The sequence below is a fragment of the Thamnophis sirtalis genome, unplaced genomic scaffold, assembly GCF_051295495.1.
Source record: "Thamnophis sirtalis isolate CommonGarterSnake01/CBP01778 unplaced genomic scaffold, rThaSir2_p1.2 scaffold_4, whole genome shotgun sequence".
Classification (NCBI taxonomy): Eukaryota; Metazoa; Chordata; class Lepidosauria; order Squamata; family Natricidae; genus Thamnophis; species Thamnophis sirtalis.
Window position 1 is genome coordinate 20185060 of NW_028261384.1, and position 24962 is coordinate 20210021.

Consider the following 24962-nt stretch of genomic DNA (forward strand, 5'->3'; position numbering starts at 1 on the left):
AGAGGGTCCGAATCTCCACAGGGAGCTCATTCCAAAGGGCCGGAGCAGCCACAGAGAAGGCCCGCCTCCGAGTAGTTGCCAGCCAACATTGGCCGGCAGATGGAATACGGAGGAGGCCTAATATGTGGGATCGAATGGGTCTGTGGGAGGTAATCGGCAGAAGGCGGTCTCTCAAGTACCCAGGTCCAATACCATGTAGGGCTTTATAAGTAATAACTAGCATCCTGAAGCGTATCCTGAGACCAATAGGTAGCCAGTGCAGCTCGTGGAGGATAGGTGTAACGTGGGTGTACCGTGGTGCACCCACAATTGCTCGCGCGGCTGCATTCTGGACCAGCTGGAGTCTCCGAACACTCTTCAAGGGCTGCCCCATGTAGAGCGCATTGCAGTAGTCCAGTCTTGAGGTCACGAGGGCATGAGTGACTGTTGTAAGATCCACCCGGTTCAGGTAGGGACGCAATTGGTGCACCAGGCGGACCTGGGCAAACGCCCCCCTGGTCACAGCCGACAACTGATGATCTAAAGTCAGCTGTGGGTCCAGGAGGACTCCCAAATTGTGCACCCTGTCTGAAGGGCGTATAATTTCACCCCCCAGACTGAGAGATGGAATACTAAGCCAATTTTTGGGAGGAAAAAACACAAGCCACTCGGTCTTGTCAGGATTGAGAGCCAGTCTGTTCACCCCCATCGAGACCCTCACATCCTCCAGGGACTGGCACATCACGTCAACTGCTTCACTGAGTTGGCACGGGGCGGACAGATACAATTGAGTATCGTCCGTGTATTGATGGTATCCTATCCCGTGCTGTCGGATGATCTCTCCCAGCGGCTTCATGTAAATGTTGAACATGAGGGGGACAGGACCGACCCCTGCAGCACCCCCTAATTAAGGGGCCTAGGGGTGGACCTCTGTCCTCCAACCAACACCGACTGCGACCTGCCCGAGAGGTAGGAAGAGAACCACCGAAGAATGGTGCCTCCCACCCCCACCTCTCGCAACCGCTGCAGCAGTATACCATGGTTGATGGTATCGAAGGCCGCTGAGAGGTTCAGGAGAACCAGAACGGAGGCACGGCCCCGTCTGGCTCTCCAGAGATCATCGGTCAGTGCGACCAAAGCAGTTTCCATGCTGTAGCCAGGCCTGAAACCAGATTGGAATGTGTCTAGATAATCAGTTTCCTCCAAGGACCGACAGAGCTGAGAGGCCACCACTTTCTCAACAAACTTCCCAACAAAGGGGGGTTGGAGACTGGACGATAGTTATTCAAAATGGCTGGATCCAAGGACGGTCTCTTCAGTAGGGGTCTCACCACCGCCTCTTTTAAAGGGGGGGGAAGGAACCTTCCCAGAGAGACACGGTCACAATCGCCTGGATCCAGCCCCGTGTCACCTCCCTGCTGTTCACGACCAGCCAGGAGGGACACGGGTCCAGTACACAAGTGGAGGCACTCACTGCTCCAATGGCTTTGTCCACTTCCTCAGGGGTAGCAGATTGAAAATCAATCCAATGATGGCGCTCAAGACCCTCCCTCGGTACCTCGGCTGGCTCTGCGCAATTGGAGTCCAAGTTTGCCTGAAGCCGAGCCACTTTATCTGCGAGGAATTGACCGAACTCCTCAGCCTTAGCTTGCAAGGGAGTGCCCGTATGCCTCCCTTTAATGAGGGAATGGGCTATCCTAAACAAGGCGGCTGGGCGTGACTCAGCGGAAGCTATCAGAGCAGCAATATGAGTTGTTTTTGATGTCCGGATAGCCCGGAGGTAGGCTCTGATGCAAGATTTTAATGAGGCTCGGTCTGACACGGACTTACTGGCTCTCCAGCGGTGCTCTAGGCATCTCTTTTGGCGCTTCATCTCCCAGAGTTCCTCAGTAAACCAAGGAGCCCTCCTGGATCCATTGCCGAGATCGGCCGTAGAGGCGCAATCCGGTTAAGGGCCCCTGCCGCCGCCGAGTTCCAAGCAGCGATCAGAGTCCCGACCGAATCACAGGCGAGAGTATCAGGTATAACACCAAGAGCCATCTGAAAGCCCATAGGGTCCATAAGGCACCTGGGGTGGAACCACCTAATCGGTTCCTCCTCCCTACAGTGGGGGATTGGCCTCCGAAAGTCGAGGCTCAGTAGGCAGTGGTCCGACCACGACAGGGGCAGGATCTCAATGCCCCTCAAACCAAGATCACAACTCCACTGCTCCGAGAGGAATACGAAGTCAAGTGTGTGACCTGCTGAGTGGGTCGGGTCCCAAATTACTTGGGTCAAGCCCATGGCTGTCATGGAAGCCATGAACTCTTGTGCCCCATCAGAGTGCTCACCGAGCGAAGGCAAGTTGAAATCCCCCAGTACCATAAGCCTGGGAAACTCAACTGCCAGCTCGGCTACTGACTTGAGGTGCGAGGGGAGGGCTGCTGCAACACTGTTGGTAGGCAGGTACGTTAGCAGCATGCCCCCTTGACCCCCAGGATCCAACCTCACCAGTAAGGACTCACACCCAACAAGCTCCGGAGGAGGGATCATACGAGGAACTAACAACTCTCGGATAACAACGGCCATTCCCCCACCCCTCCTTGGGTCGCACCTGAAAACCCTCTGGGCACATTATGGTGAGGGGGACTCCTCCCTCCAGGCCCAGCCAGGTTTCAGTAATACATGCCAGGTCTGCCCCCTCGTCTAAAATTAAGTCCCGGACGAGGGGAGCCTTGTGAACCACAGACCTGGCATTTAGCAACAGTAGCCTGAGACCAGGGCCCTGACTACTTGCGCCATCTGGCCTTGGAGTGGGACTAATAGGGCCGGAAGGAAGGATCCCTGTAACATAGCGAACCCTCCTTTCCCGGTAATGACTCGCCCTAAAGTCCCCGCCATATCTGCCCCTCCCAGTTAGGACTGTAATGCTCCGGCCCACTCCCGCGTCCATAGGGCCCCCACCCTCCCCTTCAGAGATCGACATCCCTGGCAAGCCCTTCGAACCATACATTCTAAGGCTGGGGGTTAAACCAGCCCCCCCTAACACTTCTACAGAGCACTCAGTGTAGGAGGTACCCGGTTATGGTCCCAGCCCTCTCAGGCATACACAATCATACAACCGACACTCCCCCACAAGAATTTAAAAAACACAAATACAACTATATAATAAAAAGTGGGCACATACATACAACACAGTCATACCCACAGTCATACCCCAAGCACTTACCATGCATTAAAAATGTACGGAGCACTGCGCAAGTGCATTAGCAAGCAATAATATAAAAAGGAGAGAGAACTGCTCCGTTCCTCTCTCTCCTCTATGTTTCAATGAGTTCAATGAGTACATTCTCTCCACCACCTTCAATTAAAATATCAAGTAATAGGTCCTATAGAAGATTGCTATCTGAAGGACCCTTATAAGCCATTCACCTTTCGACTAATTGTTGATGGGCAAGGTAGATAAGTATTCAGAGTTCTTAAGCCAGATTTCCATGTTTCATAGTTTTGCCAAGTTTACTTAAAGAATGTACTGATCTTATTTTCAAAGCAAACATTAAAAGCTAATATCAGAACCTAACACATTTTCCTCAACCTATATCTTAAATGTGCTCATTTTCATATTTGTAGCATGCTTATTCCTGGGTGAGCCAACAACCTAAACAAAACATAAATACCCATAAAAGAAGCTTACAGTTATCCAAAGAAAAATGTTTATTACAACTCTTTTTCTTCTGAGAGTTTCAATCAATGCTTCTTAAATGGATGAAAGAGATTTTCATGATCATAACATAACTGACTTATGGACTCTTTCAATAATGTCAATGTGGCACAATATATGCAAGTAAAGAAATACCTAAAGTTAATGTTTACTTTAAATATAGATTCATTTAATCCGAACTTACCAATAGATTTTCCAATGATACCTTTTTCTGAAGCAATACTCTTTGCTTTTAGTAAATTAATGGTAGTTTGCTCTAGTTCTTCAATCAAACGTCTTCTTTCCTCAGAAAGGTCATGTAACATATAGTCTATAAAAATCAGATCAATAATAACATATACGTTGAAAAGCTGTTCTATACACAATGCTGTAGTTGATTGCTCTACTATATTCATTCAGTCATTAAATTTCTATAACCATCACATTCAATCAAATGATTCTGGGCAGCTTAAGATTCTGTGGAAACTTAAATATTAATATTTTTATTCATAATATTTACAATATTGGTCAATCTATTGTTAGCATTTGAGACACAAATAACCAGATTCAAATTATCCTACTTTAGACCTATTATGCATTATATACCTACACAGAAAGTTCTAATGCTGGGATACGTGGAAGGCAATAGGGGGGAAAAAAGACAACCAGAAGCAAGGTGGATGTTACCATGATGACAGGTGCACTGCTGGAAGATTTCCAAGGCCAATTTAGGGACAATTTGTTGTGGAGAGAATAACTAGAAATGAAAAATGACTACATGGTTCATAATCAGTCATAATCAATATTCACTGCATGTCAATTTTATTTCAAAAACCTAGACATTTACAGAGTTGTTTTTTATTCATATTTTCTAATCTCCTTTACGCTAGTTATGTTCTACTTATCTGTTCTTTCAGCTTCAAATGAGTATCTAATTACCAGTTTCATCCATATATCTATAATGTAGTCATTAAGGTGCTGAAACCAGAAGACTGTCCTTGAGGCTTCCCTTAGACATGAAAGCTGGCCTCTCACTCTCCCTCAACCCACCCCACCTCACAGTTGTGTTGTGAGAAAATAGGAGACAGAAACAAGAACGATTTACTGCCTTCAGTTAAATAGTTACACAAAATTAATTTAAAAGTATTGTATTAATAATAACAACAACAACAACAACTCTATAACTCCGCCGTTGACAGTCCCAAGCCTGGATGAGAAAGGAGGAGGGTTGGGATCAGGTTGGCAACCTGACCCCATAAAAAAAAACCCACCAACCCATATAACATGGTGAAAGAAACAAATAAAAATTCTATACCGCATTGGTCGTCACGCAGGTTAACAAGGCCAGCAGCGGATGTTGAGGTCCCTGGGCATCCGTCGACAAGTGAGCTACAAGTGGACCACCCAACAAAATGACAAAAATATAATGCAGATGAAAATCGTGCCATAATGGCCTGTTATTACAACTCAGAGCAGAAAAAAGAGGCTATTGAAAGCGAATGTATGAATTATGAAAACAACAATATCCAGATTCAAATGTTAGTGAACAACGACTAGCAGATCAAAGGCGATTTATTATACGGAATAAAGTGTTTAGTGAAGATGAACTTGAGGAAATTCAGACAATTTGCAAAAATAAAAAAAACAACATCACAAGCGGAAACAACCAATACTCAAGACACAATTAAAGACATTGTAGTAGAACTCCCAGAAGAAGATGTCGGGGAGGAAATAACAACACTACCATCAGAACCAGATATCATTGAACCAACTGATGAGCTAACTCAAAAACAAAAAGAATTGAAGGACAAGATCATAGAGCATTTTCTAATGAGGAAAGGCAATGTTTACCATCATTAAAAACTGTGCCTAATAAAATTTTGGCCCCTATTATGAAAATGGTTAATGCAGTGCTTTAAACAATCAAACCGGGATCCATCTTGGAAACGAATTAGTTAATGTATAGTGCAGCTGTAATAGTCACTAAAGAACTAGGCATTAAAATCAAAGCACTTAGTCACACAATGGAAAAAGCATCAAAGCCAAAGTGGAAAATCCGATTAGAACAAAAAGTCAAAAAATTAAGGGCAAATGCTAGCAACTTAAAGAACATGCATGAGCAATGGCTTAAAAACAGCAAAATCATAGATTAGCTAATCAGAAGATATAGATTGGATACTATAAACATCAATGAAGCTGTAGAAATTGTAAAACAGCAGATAACAACAACAGCTAGAAAAATTGAAAGATATAAGGCACGAATCATCCAATATAAACAAAATCAGCAATTTCGATCAGACCAACGGCGTTTTTATCAAAGTCTTAATGTGAATGGTGACACCAAAAATGAAAAACCAGAAAAGCAGGCCACAGTTGAATTCTGGAAAGAACTGTGGGAAAATGCAAAGGACTACAATAAGGAAGCAAAGTGGATACATGACTTTGAGAAAAGCATTGGCAACAAGCAAATGCAAGTATTAGAAATAACAACTGAGATGCTCAAAAATCGAGTAAAAAAAGTAAAGAATTGGACATCACCTGGAAATGACCAATTGCATGGTTTCTGGCTCAAATATCTTACCGGTTTACATGCAATATTGGCCAGGCAACTGAATGAAATTTTACAAAAGGGTCAAATTGATGAATGGTTGACAACTGGAAAAACATACTTGATTCAGAAGGATGCAACTAAAGGAACAATACCTGAAAACTACACACCAATAACATGCTTGCCAACAACCTTCAAATTACTCACAGGCATTATTGCAGATAACATGATGGATTATTTGGAAACAAATGACATTTTGCCAGTAGAGCAAAAAGGCAACAAAAGAAGGAGCAGGGGCACAAAAGATCAGCTCCTAATTGATAAAATGATATTAGAAAATTGTAAGAACAGAAAAAAGAACTTGAATATGGTCTGGATTGATTACAAAAAGGTATTTGACTCATTGCCACATAGTTGGATCATAAAATGCTTAGAAACAACTGGCATTAGCAAAAATATTACATCCTTTACTGAAAAGGCAATGAAACAGTGGAGAACTGAGTTGGCAGAAGGGAATGAGAACTACGGAATGGTTAATAAGCGAGGAATATTCCAGGGTGATTCACTTTCACCTCTTCTCTTCATTATCACGATGATCCCACAATCAGTATTCTTAAAAATAATGAAATTAGGCTACCAAACAGCCAAAGAAGCTGAAAAAAAATCTCATTTATTATATATGGATGATTTGAAACTCTATGGAAAGTCAGAAATAGCAATCCAATCACTGACAAACACAGTCCGAGTATTCAGCACCGATATTTCAATGCAGTTTAGCATGGAAAAATGCACTACTGTATCCATAAAAAGGGGCAAAATCACTACATGTGAGGGAATTGAAATGCCCAATGACCAACTAATTAAATGCAATGAAAATGAAGCCTACAAATATTTAGGCATTCTGCAGTTGGATAACATCAAGCATGGAGAAGTAAAAACTATCATCAGGGGAGAGTACACCAACAGAGTTAGGAAAATTTTGAAATCTTAATTGAATGGTGAAAATACAATCAAGGCCATAAATGCCTGGGCAATACCAGTTATAAGATACAGAGCTGGTATAGTTAACTGGACACAAGCTGATTTGGACATTTGGACCAAAAAACCAGGAAACTAATGACAATGCACTACAGTTTACATCCACGTGGTGATACTAATAGACTATACCTGCCCAAAAAATCAAGTGGCAGAGGATTATTACAAGTGAAGCAAATACTTGAAGAAGAAAAACATGCACTGGCTGATTATTTAAAAGAAAGTCAAGAACATCTATTAATCGAAGTAAAGAACAAAAATCTATTGAAGGTCCAACAGCCGAAACAAGAATACAGAAAACATGTGATAAAATCAAGAATGGAGACTTGGCAGAACAAAGCAATGCATGGCCAATTTCTAGAAAAAATTAAAGATAAAGTGCACAGTGAAAAAACTTGGTTATGGTTAACAACAGGAAAGAAAGAAACCGAATCACTAATCCTGGCTATGCAAGAACAAGCTATCCGCACAAATGCCATTAAGGCCAAAATCGAAAAATCCTCTGATGATGTCAAATGCAGACTTTGCAAAGAAGCTGATGAAACTGTTGATCACATACTCAGCTGCTGTAAAAAAATCGCGCAGACTGATTATAAATTGCGGCACAATTCAGTAGCACAAATGATCCATTGGAATTTGTGCAAAAATTATAATATTAAAACAGCAACAAATTGGTGGGAACATCAGCCTGAAAAAGTCACCAAAAATCAGATGGTCAAGATCTTGTGGGATTTTTGCATTCAAACAGACAAAATACTGGCACATAATACACCAGACATCACACTGGTTGAGAAAAATAAGGTTATAATCATAGACATTGCAATACCAGGTGATAACAGGGTTGATGAGAAGGAATATGAAAAAATCGCGAAATACCGGGACTTGAAAATCGAAGTTCAACGATTATGGCACAAACCAGCAGTGGTAATTCTAGTGGTAATCGGCACAATGGGTGCTATTCAAAAAGCACTGGAATTACGTTTAAAACAGTTAAAATTTGACAAAATTACCATCAGTCAAATGCAAAAAGCCGCACTGCTTGCATCTGCACACATATTATGATTATACATTATGATGTCCTAGGCCCCTGGGTGGGGCCCGACTAGTAACCAATGCCAAATCCGGTGAAACAACTGGCTGCTGTGATACAATTATATAATAATAATTTGTTCATTAAACATGAATCTCAGCCAACTGAATATTCAAAAATGCATTACAAATACCAGTGACTGGTGCTAATGGTTGATAACAGTTTGCTGCCAGCATCCTAGGTATCAACCAAATATCTTCTTAAAATATAAGATCTTCCAAAGAGCACAGTTTTTTGCAGTTCCGCTGGTGTTATTGCAGGAAGCTGCAATTTGTTGATGTATCTTGTAAAATTCTTGGACATAGTGCCAAGTGCCCCGATGCAATGGGTATCACTGTTACATGCTTCATCCATAGCCATGTAGTTTCAATGGCCAGGTTGCGATATTCCATTATTTTTTTTAGTTCTTTTTCTTCGACTCTGGCATCTCCAAGAACAGTGATGTCAATAAACTGTACACTTCGGCCCTCTACAACTGTGATATCTAGTGTGTTGTGCTCTAAATGACGATCCGTTTGTATTCGAAAGTCCCACAAGATCTACACCTTCTCATTTGTTGTTGTTGTTGTTGTTGTTGTTGTTGTTGTTGTTCTGCATTATTTAATTTTGCTTATAGAACTAAACAAGCCAACTATTGTAACCTTTCCTCATAGAGAACATATACTGAACCTGCTGTTTTTATTAAAAGTGCAGTGTACAATTCTTGATTTAGCCCTACAAACCTCTCATATACTTAGAAAATAATCCTATACTTAGATTTCTTGGTTGTTTCCTTGCAAGCATTTCATTATCCAAACTAGATAACATCATCAGTTCTGTTCAATCCGTCATTTCAATCCTGAGCTACAGATATTCTCTTTTATTGATACTTATTGATACTTACTCCTTGAATTTGGAATACAGTTTCAGTTCTTACTGCCTTCTTTAAATATTGTTTTGTGTCAAAATTCTATTCAACAGTGGGAAATAATTAAAAGAAAAGAGCTATGGAATTTTTAAAAAAATAATATTTAATACCTACCACTGATTTCGCCAGGATTGACAGCTGCAAAATTTGAAGCTTCAACTAGATCTTTCTGAACAAATTCAAGCTTTCCCAGTATTTCTTCTCTTTTTCCAGATAACTCATATAATTCTCTTTCTGTAACACATTAATATTTGGGGGGAAAAAACATCAAAGCTATTATTACTTTTGAAGTTGAATTAACTATTAAAGTAGCTCTTGGGTTTCCAGAGGATGTGGAAGGTGAGATAACCAGAGTTTACATCACCTTTTGAGTTTACCCTCTTTTTGAGCAAACATCTACAGTTAATTATATATAAAGTTTTATCTTGGGTTGTTCAGAAGAAAGCCAGAATAAGAGAAATGGAAAGCCTTGTAAATTATCTGGAACTCCTGGAAATAACCTAATTCAGCATATCTGAAGATTGTGTCACAATGTATGGGCTTTAACACTCAATTTGAAGATTACAACTTAACATAAAGAAATTAGAAGATTGTGAAATTTGCTGCCTAAACTAGAGACTGTTCCAGGAATATTACAAAGTGAGAATTTCCCGTTTCAACTTATACTTTTAAGTAATAGCCCTCTCTTTGTAATGCTTCTGTAAGTTCTTATTGAAAGCTGTTTATAAACTGAGCTGACGAAGGAAAGACTAAGGTATCAAAACAATGGTCCTCACTAGAGAATTCTACAAAAAAGTGGGATTCTGCTCAGTAACTGAAGATGTGTACATTAAATCTCAAAAGCATTTTAAAAAATTATCATTTTTTTTCTCCAGGGGTGTATCACTACTAAGCTCTAGTGATCAGGCAGTGACACAAAATAAAATGGAAACTAAAATAATACATCATGGGAATGGTCTTTTCATTCCTATCACTCTTGTAGAGATATTACCAATATCAGATAAGAGGATTTCCAAAATTCCAAATATTGCTGAGGAAATAGTTATTATTGAGAGACAACTAAACTCAAAGATTACAGGAAAATACTTGGATAATAGCCCAATTGTGATATACCGTATTTTTCGGATTATAATACACACCTTTTTCCCTCAAAAAAGAGGTTGAAAATCTGGGTGTGTCTTATACATTGAATACAGCATTTCTGCCTCCAGAAACCCCACCCCCTTCAGCAAAATGGCCGTGCATAGCTTTTAGGAGGCTTTCAGAGAGCTCCTGGGGACTGAGAAGGGCAGAAATGAGCAAAACATTGCCGTTTTTTGCTCAAATTCCGCCCTCCCCCCCCCCCCGAGTCACAGGAGCACTCTATAAGCCTCCTAAAGGCTATCAATGCCCCTTTTTGGAAAAAAACGGGCCCATTTTTGCAAAAAAATGGGCAGTTTGGGGGACGTTTGCAGAGTGCAAAAAAATATTTTAATTTGCCTCTTCAAAACTTTGGTGTGTCTTATACTCCGGTGAATCTTATACTCCGAAAAATATGGTAATCATATACAGTAAGATTACAAGATACAATAAGATTACAAATGAATCCATAATAACAAAGCCGCTTTCCAATCTCATAGCGTACCGTTTGTCTTGTCTAGAGAAAGGAAGGACTGGGGGAGACATGATAGCAATATTCCCATATTTGAGAGGCTGCTACAAAGGAAAGGAGGTCAATTTATTTTCCAAAGCACTAAAGGGCAAAAAAAGAAAAATGGATGGAAACTAATCAAGAAAAGAAGCAACCTAGAACCAAGGCGAAACTTTCTAACAGCGAGGACAATTAATAAGTGAGGACAATTAATAACAGCTTACCTTCAGACCTTGTGAGTCCTTCATCACTGGAAGTTTTTAAGAAAAGACTGGACAGTCATTTGTCCAAAATGGTATAAGATCTCCTGCTTGAGTAGGGGCTGGATTAGAAACCCTACAGGATCCCTTCCAGCTCTATTCTAATTCTGAATCCTTTTTTTTTTTTTAATTGAACATTTATAGGCCGCCCTTTTCCCTGAGGGGACTCAGGGCGGCTTACAATCACAAAGGAAAGGGAGTGTAGGACAGTGCAAAAAGAAATGTGAACAAAAATAAATTAAACAATAAAACTCAACATTCACTCAACATTCGGGAGGGGCGAAAAAAGGCTTAGCCCCAGACCTGACGGGCTAGCCAGTTCTTGAGGGCTGTGCGGAAGGCCTGGACGGTGGTGAGGGTACGAATCTCCACGGGGAGATTGTTCCATAGTGTCGGAGCCACAACAGAGAAGGCTCTCCTCCGGGTAGTCGCCAGTCGGCACTGACTGGCGGATGGAATACGGAGGAGGCCAACTCTATGCGATCTGATGGGACGCAGGGAGATAATTGGCAGAAGGCGGTCTCTCAAATAGCCAGATCCACTACCATGGAGCGCTTTATAGGTGGTGAGTAGGACCTTGAAGTGCACCCGGAGATCGACAGGTAGCCAGTGCAGCTCACGGAGGATCGGTGTTATGTGGGCGAACCGTGGTGCGCCCACGATCACTCGCGCGGCCGCATTCTGGACTAGCTGAAGTCTCCGGATGCTCTTCAAGGGCAGCCCCATGTAGAGCACATTACAGTATTCCAGCCTGGAGATCACAAGGGCTCGAGTGACTGTTGTGAGGGCCTCCCGATTCAGGTAGGGCCGCAACTGGCGCACCAGGCGAACCTGGGCAAATGCCCCCCTGGTCACAGCTGAGAGATGGTGGTCAAAAGTCAGCTGTGGGTCCAGGAGGACTCCCAAGTTGCGGGCCCTTTCTGAGGGGTGTAAGTTTTGTCCCCCCAGCCTGAGCGATGGTATGTTGGTCAGATTTTTGGGAGGAAAACACAACAGCCACTCGGTCTTGTCTGGGTTGAGTATCAGCTTGTTTGCTCTCATCCAGTCTTTAACGGCCTCTAGACCCCGGTTCATCACGTCCACCGCTTCATTGAGTTGGCACGGGGCGGACAGATACAACTGTGTATCGTCCGCATATTGGTGGTATTTTATCCCGTGCCTCCGGATGATCTCGCCCAGCGGTTTCATGTAAATGTTAAATAGTAGGGGGGATAGGACCGACCCCTGCGGCACCCCATAAGTTAGGGGCCTCAGGGACGATCTCTGCCCCCCCACCAACACCGACTGCGACCTGTCCGAGAGATAGGAGGAGAACCACTGCAAAACAGTGCCGCCCACCCCTATCTCCCGCAGTCGTCGCAGAAGGATACCATGGTCGATGGTATCGAAAGCCGCTGAGAGGTCCAGGAGAACTAGGATGGAAGCATGGCCTCCATCCCTAGCTCTCCAGAGATCATCAGTCAATGCGACCAAAGCGGTTTCTGTGCTGTAACCGGGTCTGAAGCCAGACTGGAAGGGGTCAAGATAGTTAGCTTCCTCCAAGGTACGCTGAAGCTGGAGAGCCACCACCTTCTCAACAACCTTCCCTACAAAGGGAAGGTTGGAGACTGGACGATAGTTATTAAGAACAGCTGGATCCAAGGACGGTTTCTTCAGGAGGGGTCTTACCACCGCTGTCTTAAGCGCGGTGGGGAAGTACCCCTCCCGAAGAGAGGCGGTAACAACCACCTGGATCCAGCCTCGTGTCACCTCACTGCTGTTGGCAACCAGCCAGGAGGGACACGGGTCCAGTACGCAGGTGGAGGCGCTCACAGCTCGCATAGCCTTGTCCACATCCCCAGAGGCAACTTCCTGAAACTCAACCCAGAGATGGTTTGCCAAGTCTTCTCCTTGTGTCTCGGCTGGATCTACTGGGGTGGAGTCCAGGTCCGCTCGAAATCGGGCAACTTTGTCCGCCAAGAACTGGACATACTCCTCAGCCTTACCCTGTAGGGAGTCCCCCGTCTCCCTCCTATTTAGGAGGGAGCGGGTTATCCTAAACAGGGCGGCTGGGCGGGACTCGGCGGACGCTACCAAGGAGGCAATATATGTTCTTTTTGCTGTTCTTAAAGTCCGAATATACTCCTTGGTGCATGCTGTTAAAAGTGCCCGTTTCGACTCAGACCTATCGGACCTCCACGAGTGCTCTAGGCGTCTCCTCCGGCGCTTTACCTCCCGGAGCTCCTCAGTGAACCAAGGAGGCCTCCAGGGGCCGCTGACCCGGAGGGGCCGTAGCGGCGCAATCCGGTCCAGAGACTCCGAAGCTGCCGAGTGCCAGGCAGCGACGAGGGTCTCCGCCGAACTGTGGGCGAGGGTATCAGGAATAACCCCAAGCTCCGTCTGGAACCTAACAGGATCCATCAGTCGCTTGGGGCGGAACCAGCTAGTCGGTCCCTCCTCCCTACGGTGGGGGTTTGGCCTCCGGAAGTCTAGCCTCAGTAGGTAGTGGTCTGACCACGACATGGGTATGATCTCATTACCCCTCAGACCAAGATCGTAACTCCACTGCTCCGAGAGGAATACGAGGTCGAGCGTGTGACCCGCTGAGTGAGTTGGGCCTCGGATTACTTGAGTCAAGCCCATGGCTGTCATGGAAGCCATGAACTCCTGCGCTCCATCAGAGTGTTCACCGAGCGAAGGCAAGTTGAAGTCCCCCAGAACTATAAGTCTAGGGAACTCAACTGCTAGCTCGGCTACTGACTCGAGGAGCGAGGGGAGGGCTGCTGCAACGCAGTTGGGAGGCAGGTACGTAAGCAGCAAACCCACTTGACCCTTGAGGTCCAGCTTCACGAGCAGGGACTCACACCCGACAAGCTCCGGAGCAGGGACCCTACGAGGTACTAAAGACTCCCGGACTACAATAGCCCAATTATTGGGAAATGAGGCAAACTTTGAGGGGTTCAAAGGATTTCTGATAGCAAAAGAATATAGAGGCTTTGGGAGAACAATATGAGGCTTTTAACAGATTTGGCATTAAGTGATCATCTGATTTAGTACTACTGGAAGAATTTCTATCTACTTTAAATGATCAATTGATGATCCATATCAAATTACTCTCAAGTGAAGAACCTCCTTTGGAACTGGATTTAAGACTAACATAGTGTTATATGATAATTCACTAATGCACAACCATTCCTAAAATCAGATTCATTTTATACACAATAAGAGAAATATTCCAAAAATGCATTCATCAAGAGGAAGATAATAAAGGAAAACAATACTGATCTTTTTTGCAAGACCTGAATTTCTCAGAAAGCATAGTTGCAAAAAGCAAAGCTGAAAAGACTGACTGTTCAGTCATGATTTGACATGATCTTATCAACAGTAACTATATTCCATGAGTTCCCAGTCTGATAGATCTGGTAGAGGGAGAAGGTAGCTGGCTAAGAACTGGCCACATGATAGCTTATGTTCAAGGACAACTAGTCTCCTTCATTGATTTAATCTGGCAATAGAGCTGATTGGAATAGAGTTTATTCCTTTGCTCCTTCCATACATATAAGTCTTCAAATTCTTCAAAAGTCCCAATAAAGGAGGCCACATAGCTCTTTGAGTCAATAACTTTCAATTATATTATTATTTCAATACTTTTACTGACTTGTTAATCTTGTTTTCCATTGTTAAACAGAGCAAAAGCAAAAGAGGAGAAAAGTGGAAAAATACAAAATATTTGTTTGTTTGTTTGTTTGTTTAAAATTTATTTGCCACCATCTCGCCATGAGGCTATTCTAGGCAGTTTACAGCAGTACAACATAAAACCATAAGAATTGTAACTATAACACTAGTAAATAATGAAACAATAAAAATAAATAATGAAAATACAGCAATATACATTTTAAAATAGGCAGGGAAGGAACAGGATGTGCAGCAAGGTTGTCTGCTATTAGTCTAATAGCCTTAACCTATGAAGAATTACCTTTAGAAGTAAGTTAAATATTGAGGTGAAAAAGGAAAAAAGAATGAGCAAGGTTTGCAATTACTATTTGTTTTAATGAGAAAAGACAAAATGCTCTTGGATATGGTCAAGGAATTAAATCAGTGAGGTTTCATCAGGAGAAGGAAGAACAATTCTCTGTCACTTGATTTTCTACCTGTATAGTCCAGATGGTATGCATGTGATCCCCAAATGATCAGTTTCAATTCAGTGCTATATGCTTAATAAATTCTTGTAAAATTCACAATATAATTTATTTTCTACTTACCATCAGGCTGCAGAAGAGAAACACTTTCAGATGTAAATTCTGTTTGTATTTCATTCATAATTGTGTCTAGATTTGCCATGAGAGATTGTCTTTGGTTGGTTAGTTCCTGTAGCTTATAATCTAGAAATATTGTATATAACGTCATAAAAATCATATATTATGAAATCAGACTATTAACCACTATCACAATTTCTATCAATTATCATATGTAAATGATATTTGCTTTTGGTTCAGTGCAATGGTGGGTTCTGGCAGAAACTACTGGAACCGGCAGAGCCAGTATTCTCAGGGGCATACCATGCATGCTCTGTGGGTATGCACATGCATAGTTTAACTAAAATTGCTCTGAGCATGCACAGAAACAAAAAACAAGATGGCAGCACTGGTTCAGAGGTATGGAAGACCTGGATCACCAGCAACCCAGGCCACCAAGCTACTACTGGTTCAGGCCGAACTGGTCTAAACCGGTAAGAACCAACCACTGGTTCAGTGGTTATTTCATCTTGATGGATGCTTTTTTATGATCTTAATAATACATTTTATTTTTATTTTTCCAGACATCATTAAAAGATCATTAATTCTCTTTTGTGTTATATTTCTGTCATTCTGTCCTTGGCCTTTCTTCAGGGGTAAAATGCTACCGTTTCGGGCCAGTTCACTCGAAGCGGTAGTAAAAAAAAAATGCTTTAAAAAGTTTTTTTTAAGTAAGTTTTTTTTAAGTTCTGATGATCAGCTGTGTGACAATCAGCTGTGCCAGGCAATCATTGGAACCATTTTTTTTTTTGAAGCATTTTTTTTTACTACGGATCACCTATGGTGACTATTTGTGAGGTTCCTGTTTTTTTCAGGGGACATTTTATGTGAAGTCCAACTGCTTTTACATTGCGTATGAGTAAATTGTGCAGCCATGGCCACCGGGTTACATGACCACCACGCCATGCCTGTTCGGTCATATGACTCCCATGACCACCCAGTCACATGACCACCAAGCTATGCCTAATAAGCCACACCCACAGAAATGGTAGGGATTTTTTTTGAATTTCATCACTGCCTTTCTTGTTTCATTATGGCAGTCTGCATTCAATCAACATGCATCTTTGTTACCCAAGCTTTTCATCTTCTTTGTTTTTACTTCACAATACAATACGTTGCTTAGAAAACTGCTTGAATCTTTTTCCTTTTTGAAATTTTGGAAATACTTTTCCTACTTTAATTTTCTTTACATGGTTCATTTTATTTGTATGTAACTTTCATCAATTTCTTAAATGTATGTCATTGATGATTACTCTAACTACATCAGTACTGAATTATTTAAATCTCTTTATACTATAAATATAGGCTGCCAGGCTGCAATTATGTTCCTTTTAGAATTTTGGCCTGCCATATTTTCTCTTATTTCATTATGCTGTTTCATTAGCATAGTTGATGGGAAGGGGGAATAGACAGGAGTAGGATTGTGGAATGTATTGTTGTCATTCTTTTCTAGAAGACCAAGGTCATCTTTTGTCTCCGTACCTTGGAGCCTGACCGGAAGCAGCTGGGTGGAGATGCCAGTGTGGAAGAAGATTTGACCATGTGATGGATTGTGGGTCTGGGGACAAGATCATGAACTTTTAACTGGGTGGAATTCTGATGTAATTTCCAAAATTGGGATTACACAGATGTGCTAAGATGTCTGCTTTATTAAATTGGAACTTTAAGGATCGTTGCCTTGGACTCTGATTTAATTCTACATGATACTTGGAACGCTGACATAGGCTTTTCTTTGCAAAACCTGGCACAAATCTGTCACATTCACTTATCTAATTAAAATATTGTCCTCAATTTTTCCAATTTTTGTTTATGTACTTATTTATTAGATTTGTATCCCATCTTTCCTCTAGGAAATTACAACAGTGAACATATTAACTCATGCAACTTTCTCATACCAACTTTGTAACCTGTGAGATATGGGCTGAGACAAAGTAACTGGTTCACAATTATTCAATCAATTATATCATTAAATTGCTTTTAATATGTATCTTCCCAAATTAACCCTACACTAGACTAACTCTTTTGCTTTTCAGCCATCATTAATAGTATGATTTCCCCCTTACTGTTGTATCTAAGGACTTTTGTCTTTTACTAAATAATTCTTCAATATTTTTCTCTAAATCTGCAATAGGTGCATAGACTTGCATAATTTATGTTTTCTGCATGTCTTCTAGTTTAGATGTTGCAGCTGATGATGTCATGATTTAGTTATAACTAAGTTAAACTTAATAATATATTTTTATTATCACTGCCACTCTATTCTTTATAAACACTTCCTTTGAAAATTTATTATATTGTAAACTAGATGTCATGACCCTTCCTGTCTATCTAAATTTGTATATTTAGATTCCAATTTAGGAAACCAATTGCTTCTACTATTTCTGATTTTCCTTGGAATCATGTTTCCATGCACCCATTGTAGATAACTGATTCTAAATGTCTTTGCAAAGTCTTTCTTTCATTGTAGGTATCACATGACCAGATTTTCAGTGGTTTTGATGTAGCCAGGAATGCTCAAATGTCATTTAGGGTCTCCCCAAAAGGCCATCTGACTTTGCTTCTCATCCAAAAAGCTGCTTCAGCTTAACTTCTTCAGAAGTAAAGAAGCTTCTTAGATGAGAAATGTCATGAAAGAAGCAAAATGTCTTCAAAGAAAAACCAGAAAGTTCAGTTGCCTCATGAAAAAGCACTTTTGGGACATTAAAATCATTAGTTAAAGATACTTAGAAGCTTTACCATTATCCACATTCATTTTTGTTTGCCTGTTGCTTGAATGCTGAAATTGCAGTTAAAAACAGTAAATGAGGTACAAATGTTGTCCTTAGGTAAGCAGGCTTATAAAACCCAATGTTTTCCTCTTCAATATAACTCTGTGTCTCTTAATTCAGTTTCTCATCTCCAGTTACCAAATGAAGACAATACAACTCTATTGTGAAGTGCTTTTGTTCAGTTTCCTGTATTCCCATGAACGAAAAAACAAAACACCCTCCTGATACCATTACAACCAATATCTGTAATACTGAGATGGATGTATCACTGGTCCAACTAATATAAAGAAATTCCTATATTCCTAAATGTTTGATATTGTTGTTCACATAATACAAAAACCCAGATACATACCACTGATGCTGCCTGGCTGGCTAATTGCAAGAGCCCTAGCATTCTGTAGTTCTTTTTCATTTGATTCCACCTTTTCTAGTAGCTGTTGCTGCTCCATAAACAATTCATGTAATTCTCTTTCTGAAAGAAGAAATATTTTTTCACTCATCTTTTGAGAAACATTTTAGAAGTTATGAATTTATGTATTATTTTAAATATTTTAAACTGTGAATTATTATTCAGAATGAAATAAACATAATGAACATTATAACATAGTAACATACAAAACTTTTTAAAAACCAACAAGGCAGATTCATATCATAATTATCATATTTAGACAAATTCATATATAGTGGGATATATTGCTAAGTCTTAAAACTGCATACAATGCATCAAGATGTTTAATTCTTGATTTGGTTTTGTTTTCTTTAAAAATGTTACATTGTTTTGATACATACATATTATATATATTATTTTGAAAAATTGGTATATATAGCATTGACTAGACATTATTAATGCTGCCGTGTTTAGATAACTTAAAACCTTACCTTAAAGATAAAAATATGACATTAACTATAATCTGAAATGTTGATATTAGGAATTATGAACATAAAATTATTTATATGTTATATTCAAAGCTGAATATAATCTAATAAACATGGCCTTTAATTTTGAAAACATATTAATTTAGTTCATAAGCATGCTAAAAACCTTGATTATTTTTCTGAGAAATCATTAGAGGCAATAAATTATTATATATAAGAATTAGAATAAGAAATGGAGTGAGAAGAATATACATTAATTCCAGATTTGCTTAAAGTGTACACTGAGTTTATAATGGGAATGTTATGGTTCAAAGAAAGATAACAACTCCCATCATGAAAAGAAAAAAAAATGTAAAAGGAAAAAGGCAAGAGCTGAGGTCAGGTTGAGCTAGTTGCTGCCTCACCGTGGATGACTGCTTAACTGTTTAAAAAAGCCTCTAAAAAAGCTCCCTCTACTATGAGGCAGGAGAACTTGTGCCTCATCTAGTCTGACTTTAGGCGTTTTATGATCACTCGAGCAGAGTTAAGCAAGGGTTAAAAGCCTAAAAATTCCTGACGTAGGTGAGGCATGCAGTTCTTCTACCTTATAGTAGAAGGCGCTCGTTTGGGCAGGGCTTCTTCAGGCAAGAGCAGAGTTGAAATTCTCTCTGAAATAGCTGGAAAAGATACATGTGGGTTGGAGGGAGGGGGAGGAATTCAAACTTCATCCTCCTGGTGCGAGGATTTGGGCAAAGGCTGGAGGGAAGGACCCTGGATCTCTTGAGCTCTCCCTCCCCAAGTGTAGTTTGATTGCAGGCAGAGCCATGTTGCCTTTTCAAACCTGTAATCAGTGAAGCTGGGCTGGATCCTTCCGGAGCTGGGTGAAAGTATGTGTGCTCCAGTATGGCTCTTTGACTGGCTTCCTGCCTCCTCCTATGGTCTCCTCTCTGGTGCTCTCCCTCCAATCCAACTCTCTCTGTGTGTGTATGTGTGTGTATGTGTGTTTGAGAGAGTGTGAATCATTACTTTTTACTGTTTTTATATTGGGTTTTTATCTTTGTAAGCTGCCTCAAGTCACTGAGAGCAAGTTGGGTAGCCATAATTTTTTTATTAAATAAATAAGTATATGAGGTAATAAGGCAAAGGCATAAATCTCTTACAGAAATAACCTTTATCACACAAGATCATGAAAGGTGTGAATTAGCTCTGCTAATCAAAATGAAAATCATTACACTAGTAACGGGTAAAAGTTGGCCACCCAAACATGGATCTGAAATTAATACTAAAAAAAGGAGAAATCGGTAACTCATGACTACTTGAGACTGATTGCCCCCCACTTAAGGAAAAGCTCACCCAGCATAAACTCACATCTTTTGCTCATGTCATGCAAGATAATGATGGACCAAGGAAATCATTTGTTTTATAAGCTTGAAAGAAATATTAGGGAAAACCAAAAATCTAGCTAGATGAATGGGATTATTTTTCCCTCATCATCTTTTAGTTGATATATAATTCTTTTTTCTCTTTCATTCTTCAAACTGTATGCCAACCCTCGTCCAGGTTTGTTGGCTTGTTCAAAATAATTTTGTTTGGCTGCTTTAATTTTCTGTGCTAATTCTTTTGGAGTTATTAAGTTGATCTTATGTTTTATCATCTCTCTTTTTTCTTTTTTAATTTTATTCTTTGGATCCGTCTGTAATTCAGTTTCGGCTTCCTTAAGTTATTTTTACATGCATTCTTGTTTCTCTTTTTGTTTTCTAATTTTTCTCGCAATGCAGGCAATCATGAGGCATCTTGTGTATGCTTTCATAGTGTCCCAGAGAATTTGAATTGAGATGTCTTCTTTTTTATTTATTTTAAAGAATAGTTTTAATTCTTTCTCCAGCATTTGAGTGTATTCTATTTCATTTACAATATTTGAGTTCATCATCCATCTTTTACTTCTTTTTTGGTCTTTCCATCCTAATTTTATTGGGTTATGGTCTGCCCATTCATTTGCTTCAATTTCAATTTCCTCTAATTGATTACATAGTGCAGATGATATCCAGGCCATGTAAATTCTTGATAAGGACTGGAGGGAGTTCGAATAAAAAGTATATTGCTTTCTTGTTTTGCACTTTTCTCTCCAAATATTATGTAGTTTATATTCCATTGCCATCTCAAAAAAGGATTTAGATAACATTTTTTTTTTGTTTTATTTTTTCTTTTGGATTCATAGTCCCTTTTTTATTCACTATTGCGTTATAATCCCCAATTATGTAAATATTTTCATATTCTAGTTCATTTATTTTGTTGTGTACTTTCTTATAGAATTGCTCTTGCTTCTGATTTGGTGCATATATCACTATTAATAATATTGATTTTTCTGTTCTCTCTAATTCAATCATTAGAATCCTGCCTTCTTCATCAAACTGCTTTGGAGTTTATTTTTTCCTTTGTATAAGCTGCTATCTTTCATTATGTACAGCTGCTGTACATAATTTCTCTAATTTTCTGTTTTACAGTAAATTAATATGCTTCCTTTTAATGTGTGCTTCCTGTAAACAGGTTATATCTACCTTCAGTTTCCTCAGTTTGTTAAACATCTGTGCTATTTTTTTGGTGCATTCAGTCCATTCAAGTTTATCGAGATAGCTGTTATTTCCTGATCCATGTTTATATGTGATGTTTTTTATTGCTTCTGGTTTGTATCTGACTTTTCCCTCTCATGCCTTCCCTTTCTGCTCTCTTTCTTCTTTTTTGTTTCTTTCCTTGTTTTCTGATGTTTCTTCTTCTTGGCTTCTACTTTCTTGGTACTCTTTACTTCCTTGTTCTTCTTCCCATGTGCAATATTTTTCGTAGAATTCCTGCGCTTCTTCTATATTCTCTATTTTATATCTTTTTCCTTGCCAAGAGATCAATATCCCTTCTGGTACCAACCATCTGTACATTATTCTGTTTTTATTTAACTAATTAGTTAAGAATTGGTACTGTCTACATTGTTCCTGTACTCTCCGATGTGTTTGAGCATAATCAGCTCTTTTCCCTTGAATGCTATCGTCCCTTCTCTGGTTTTTTTCTACACTTCATCTCTAATTGGGGTTTTTTTTTTGGGGGGGGGGTTGGCAAATCTTACATGCACTTCTCTCAGTAGCCTATGTCTTCTGGCATAATTAGTATGCACACGGTAAGCCTCATCAATGTCTCCTTTCAACTCTTGTTCTTTTTTCGGTAAAATTTTGGTGAAGATTTTGATCATTTTTCCTTTCAGGTCTTCCTCTTTTTCTTCCACTATGTTTTGAAATCTTAAATAGAATGAAGCTCTTTCATTCTCAAGTCAGATTATTGATAACTCTAATTCTTTATTGGCTTGTAAATATTTCAACTCCATTTTTTCCATCTTCTGGTCGGTTTGTTCTATTTTTTGTTTCAATGTTCTGGATTTTCGGTTTGTTGATTGCTAAAGCATTCTGTATCCAAATTTGTCATCCACGTTTTTGATATTTCCTTTCAATTCAAACAGGCCAATGACATTAGTGGAATGAGTACTGAAAAGCCAGAAAAATAATAAAACCCCAGGACCAGATGGAATACCAGTGGAGTTATACAAATATAATAAAATAATATTGGAAGAACTAGTAGTGGAAATGTTTAACGAAGTTTTAGAGAAAGCCAAGATGCCTGAATCATGGATGGAAGCAATAATATTGCTAATCCTGAAAGAAGAAGCCAACAACTTTGGCTACAATATTGAATTAGACAAATGGGAAAAATTGGGGGGAACAAACTTAAAAATGACACTATCAGTTGCATAGATGGTACCTGGCACCAACAAGGTTAGCTAAAATCTCAGCAAATACTCCCCAAAATGTTGGAAATGTGAATCAATACACGGAACATGTTACCACTTATAGTGGATTTCCGAGAAGGCTAAAATATTTTGGAAAAGGGTCAAAAATTGGGTAGAGGCAATAACAGGAGTCAAAATAGATTGGAAACCCGAAGTTTTTTTTACTAGGAATAATGATTGCAAAATATAAAAAAGAAATCCAGTATTTAATTTTACATATAATTACGGCGACGAGGATTGCCTTCTCCCCAAAAACAAATTAATTCCAAGTGAAGACAAAATAATAAGAAAGGTGATGGACTGTGTCGAAATGGATAAATTAACAACAACAAAAAAAAAATCCAGGGAAAAGAAGAAACAGAATACTACCAGATATGGAATGAATGGTATAGGTGGATGGAGGAAAGAAACAAGGATCAGTGAACGAAGCCAATAAAATCCAGAAATAGTAGTTAAGGAGAATTAACATATATATATATATATATATATATATATATATATATATATATATATATATATATATATATATATATATATATATATATATATATATATATATATATATATATATATATATATATATATATATATATATGCATTCAAGAGGTTTAAATTTACTAGAGGTAATCAGCCATTATAGCAGACAGATGGGTAAAATAAGAGGGTTAAGAATGGTGAAATGCTAATGAAATATACTAGAAGGGGAAATAATATAAGGAGAGTGGTATCGATTGGCAATTGCTATTAGAAAGAACAGGAAGTTTCTGTTCATATCGTATTGTATAAGTTTTGTGTGTGTGTATTTTGCATGTTTATAAATAAAAAATTTTAAAAAATGGGATTAAAGGGATTTATAATGCTATCTTTGAAAGAACTACAACATATGTAAAATATTCCAGGAGATAAATTCATATAGCAATAATTATTTTCAAAATATTCACCAGAAGATGACTCATAATTTATCAACATAACCAAAGAAAGTAATGTTTCTGGGAATCTAGCAAACTAACATTTAAACCCAGATTTACTGACAGGAAACAGAGACATAATAAGGCTCACCCAGACAGAAAAACGAACACCTGTTCAAATCCGGACTATGAGTTAAACCAAATGAAGATATTATTACTTAAAATGTTTCATTACTGCTCAAGGATTACTATGATGCCCTTCCCTCTAATAAAAGATCTGCAGAAAATGTGATCAAGATCAGAAACATTTTCATTATTGTAAAACCTGAAGAGTACAAGTAATTCTGGCTTGATGATGGTTGCTAGGTAAGCTCCTTGTTAGGAGAATGAGTGCATGCAGAGAAGTGTAGTGAAAGTGGTGTGGAAGAAATGCATAAACCAGCATACAGAGACACTGAATTGTAAAAGAGATAGTATTTTACTTCTGTGGAAATAGAGGTATGCAGAGTCCAATTCATACACAATTAAGACAGTCAGTCATCAACATTCTCAGTTAAGGAGTGATCCATCGATCACAGTCCAGTATCATATAATCAGTTCAGCACACAAAGTCGCTAACAGTAGCAAAATTCACAGTAATTCACGCTGAGCAATACACAACACATCTACAAGCAGTATCCACCGATCAGCATCTAACAAACAGAGAGCTAACAGTCATTCTGGCTCCATCTTATGGCCGCTTGAGGTAATAGTAACCAATCACATTTACAGCAGTACTTAAAGATACAGTACTACTATCATGGCTCATATATTGCTAATCCAACTGTTAGCTTACATTCCTAACAATGGTAATTGAGACCTGCAACTCCATCATTAAGCAACATGTGGCCATGCCAGCTGACCATGGCCCTTGACTTGTTGCAGTTCCAGTTGCCATCATCCCATGCAGTTGAAGTGTCCCTTGGTCTCATGATCATCATTTGTGACTTCCTGCCAGTTTCCACATTGACCTTGCTTGTTGGAAGCTAGCAGTGGATATTGTTGACTGAGATAGCGTGACTACAAGATGCTGCAGCCATTGTAATTGCAAGCTGGTTGCAAAGGACCGAATCGTGATCCCATGACCATGGCGATGTTACAATGCTGCAGCTACAAAGAATGGTCATTATCTCCCTTTGTTCACTGCTGATGTAACAGTCA

At 39.7% G+C, this 24962-nt stretch overlaps 1 protein-coding gene across 1 annotated transcript in view; it reads right to left on the reverse strand.

Annotated features, from left to right (window-relative positions):
- The window catches only part of CCDC7 (coiled-coil domain containing 7), a 250515-nt gene that overhangs the window by 109151 nt on the left and 116402 nt on the right, over positions 1-24962 (reverse strand). The window contains exons 41-44 of the mRNA XM_087712546.1: positions 18523-18642; positions 15370-15489; positions 9353-9472; positions 3864-3989 (exon numbers count right to left, since the gene is read on the reverse strand). Coding sequence (XP_087568672.1) covers positions 3864-3989; positions 9353-9472; positions 15370-15489; positions 18523-18642 — 486 coding nt within the window. The remainder of the gene's footprint in view (positions 1-3863; positions 3990-9352; positions 9473-15369; positions 15490-18522; positions 18643-24962) is intronic.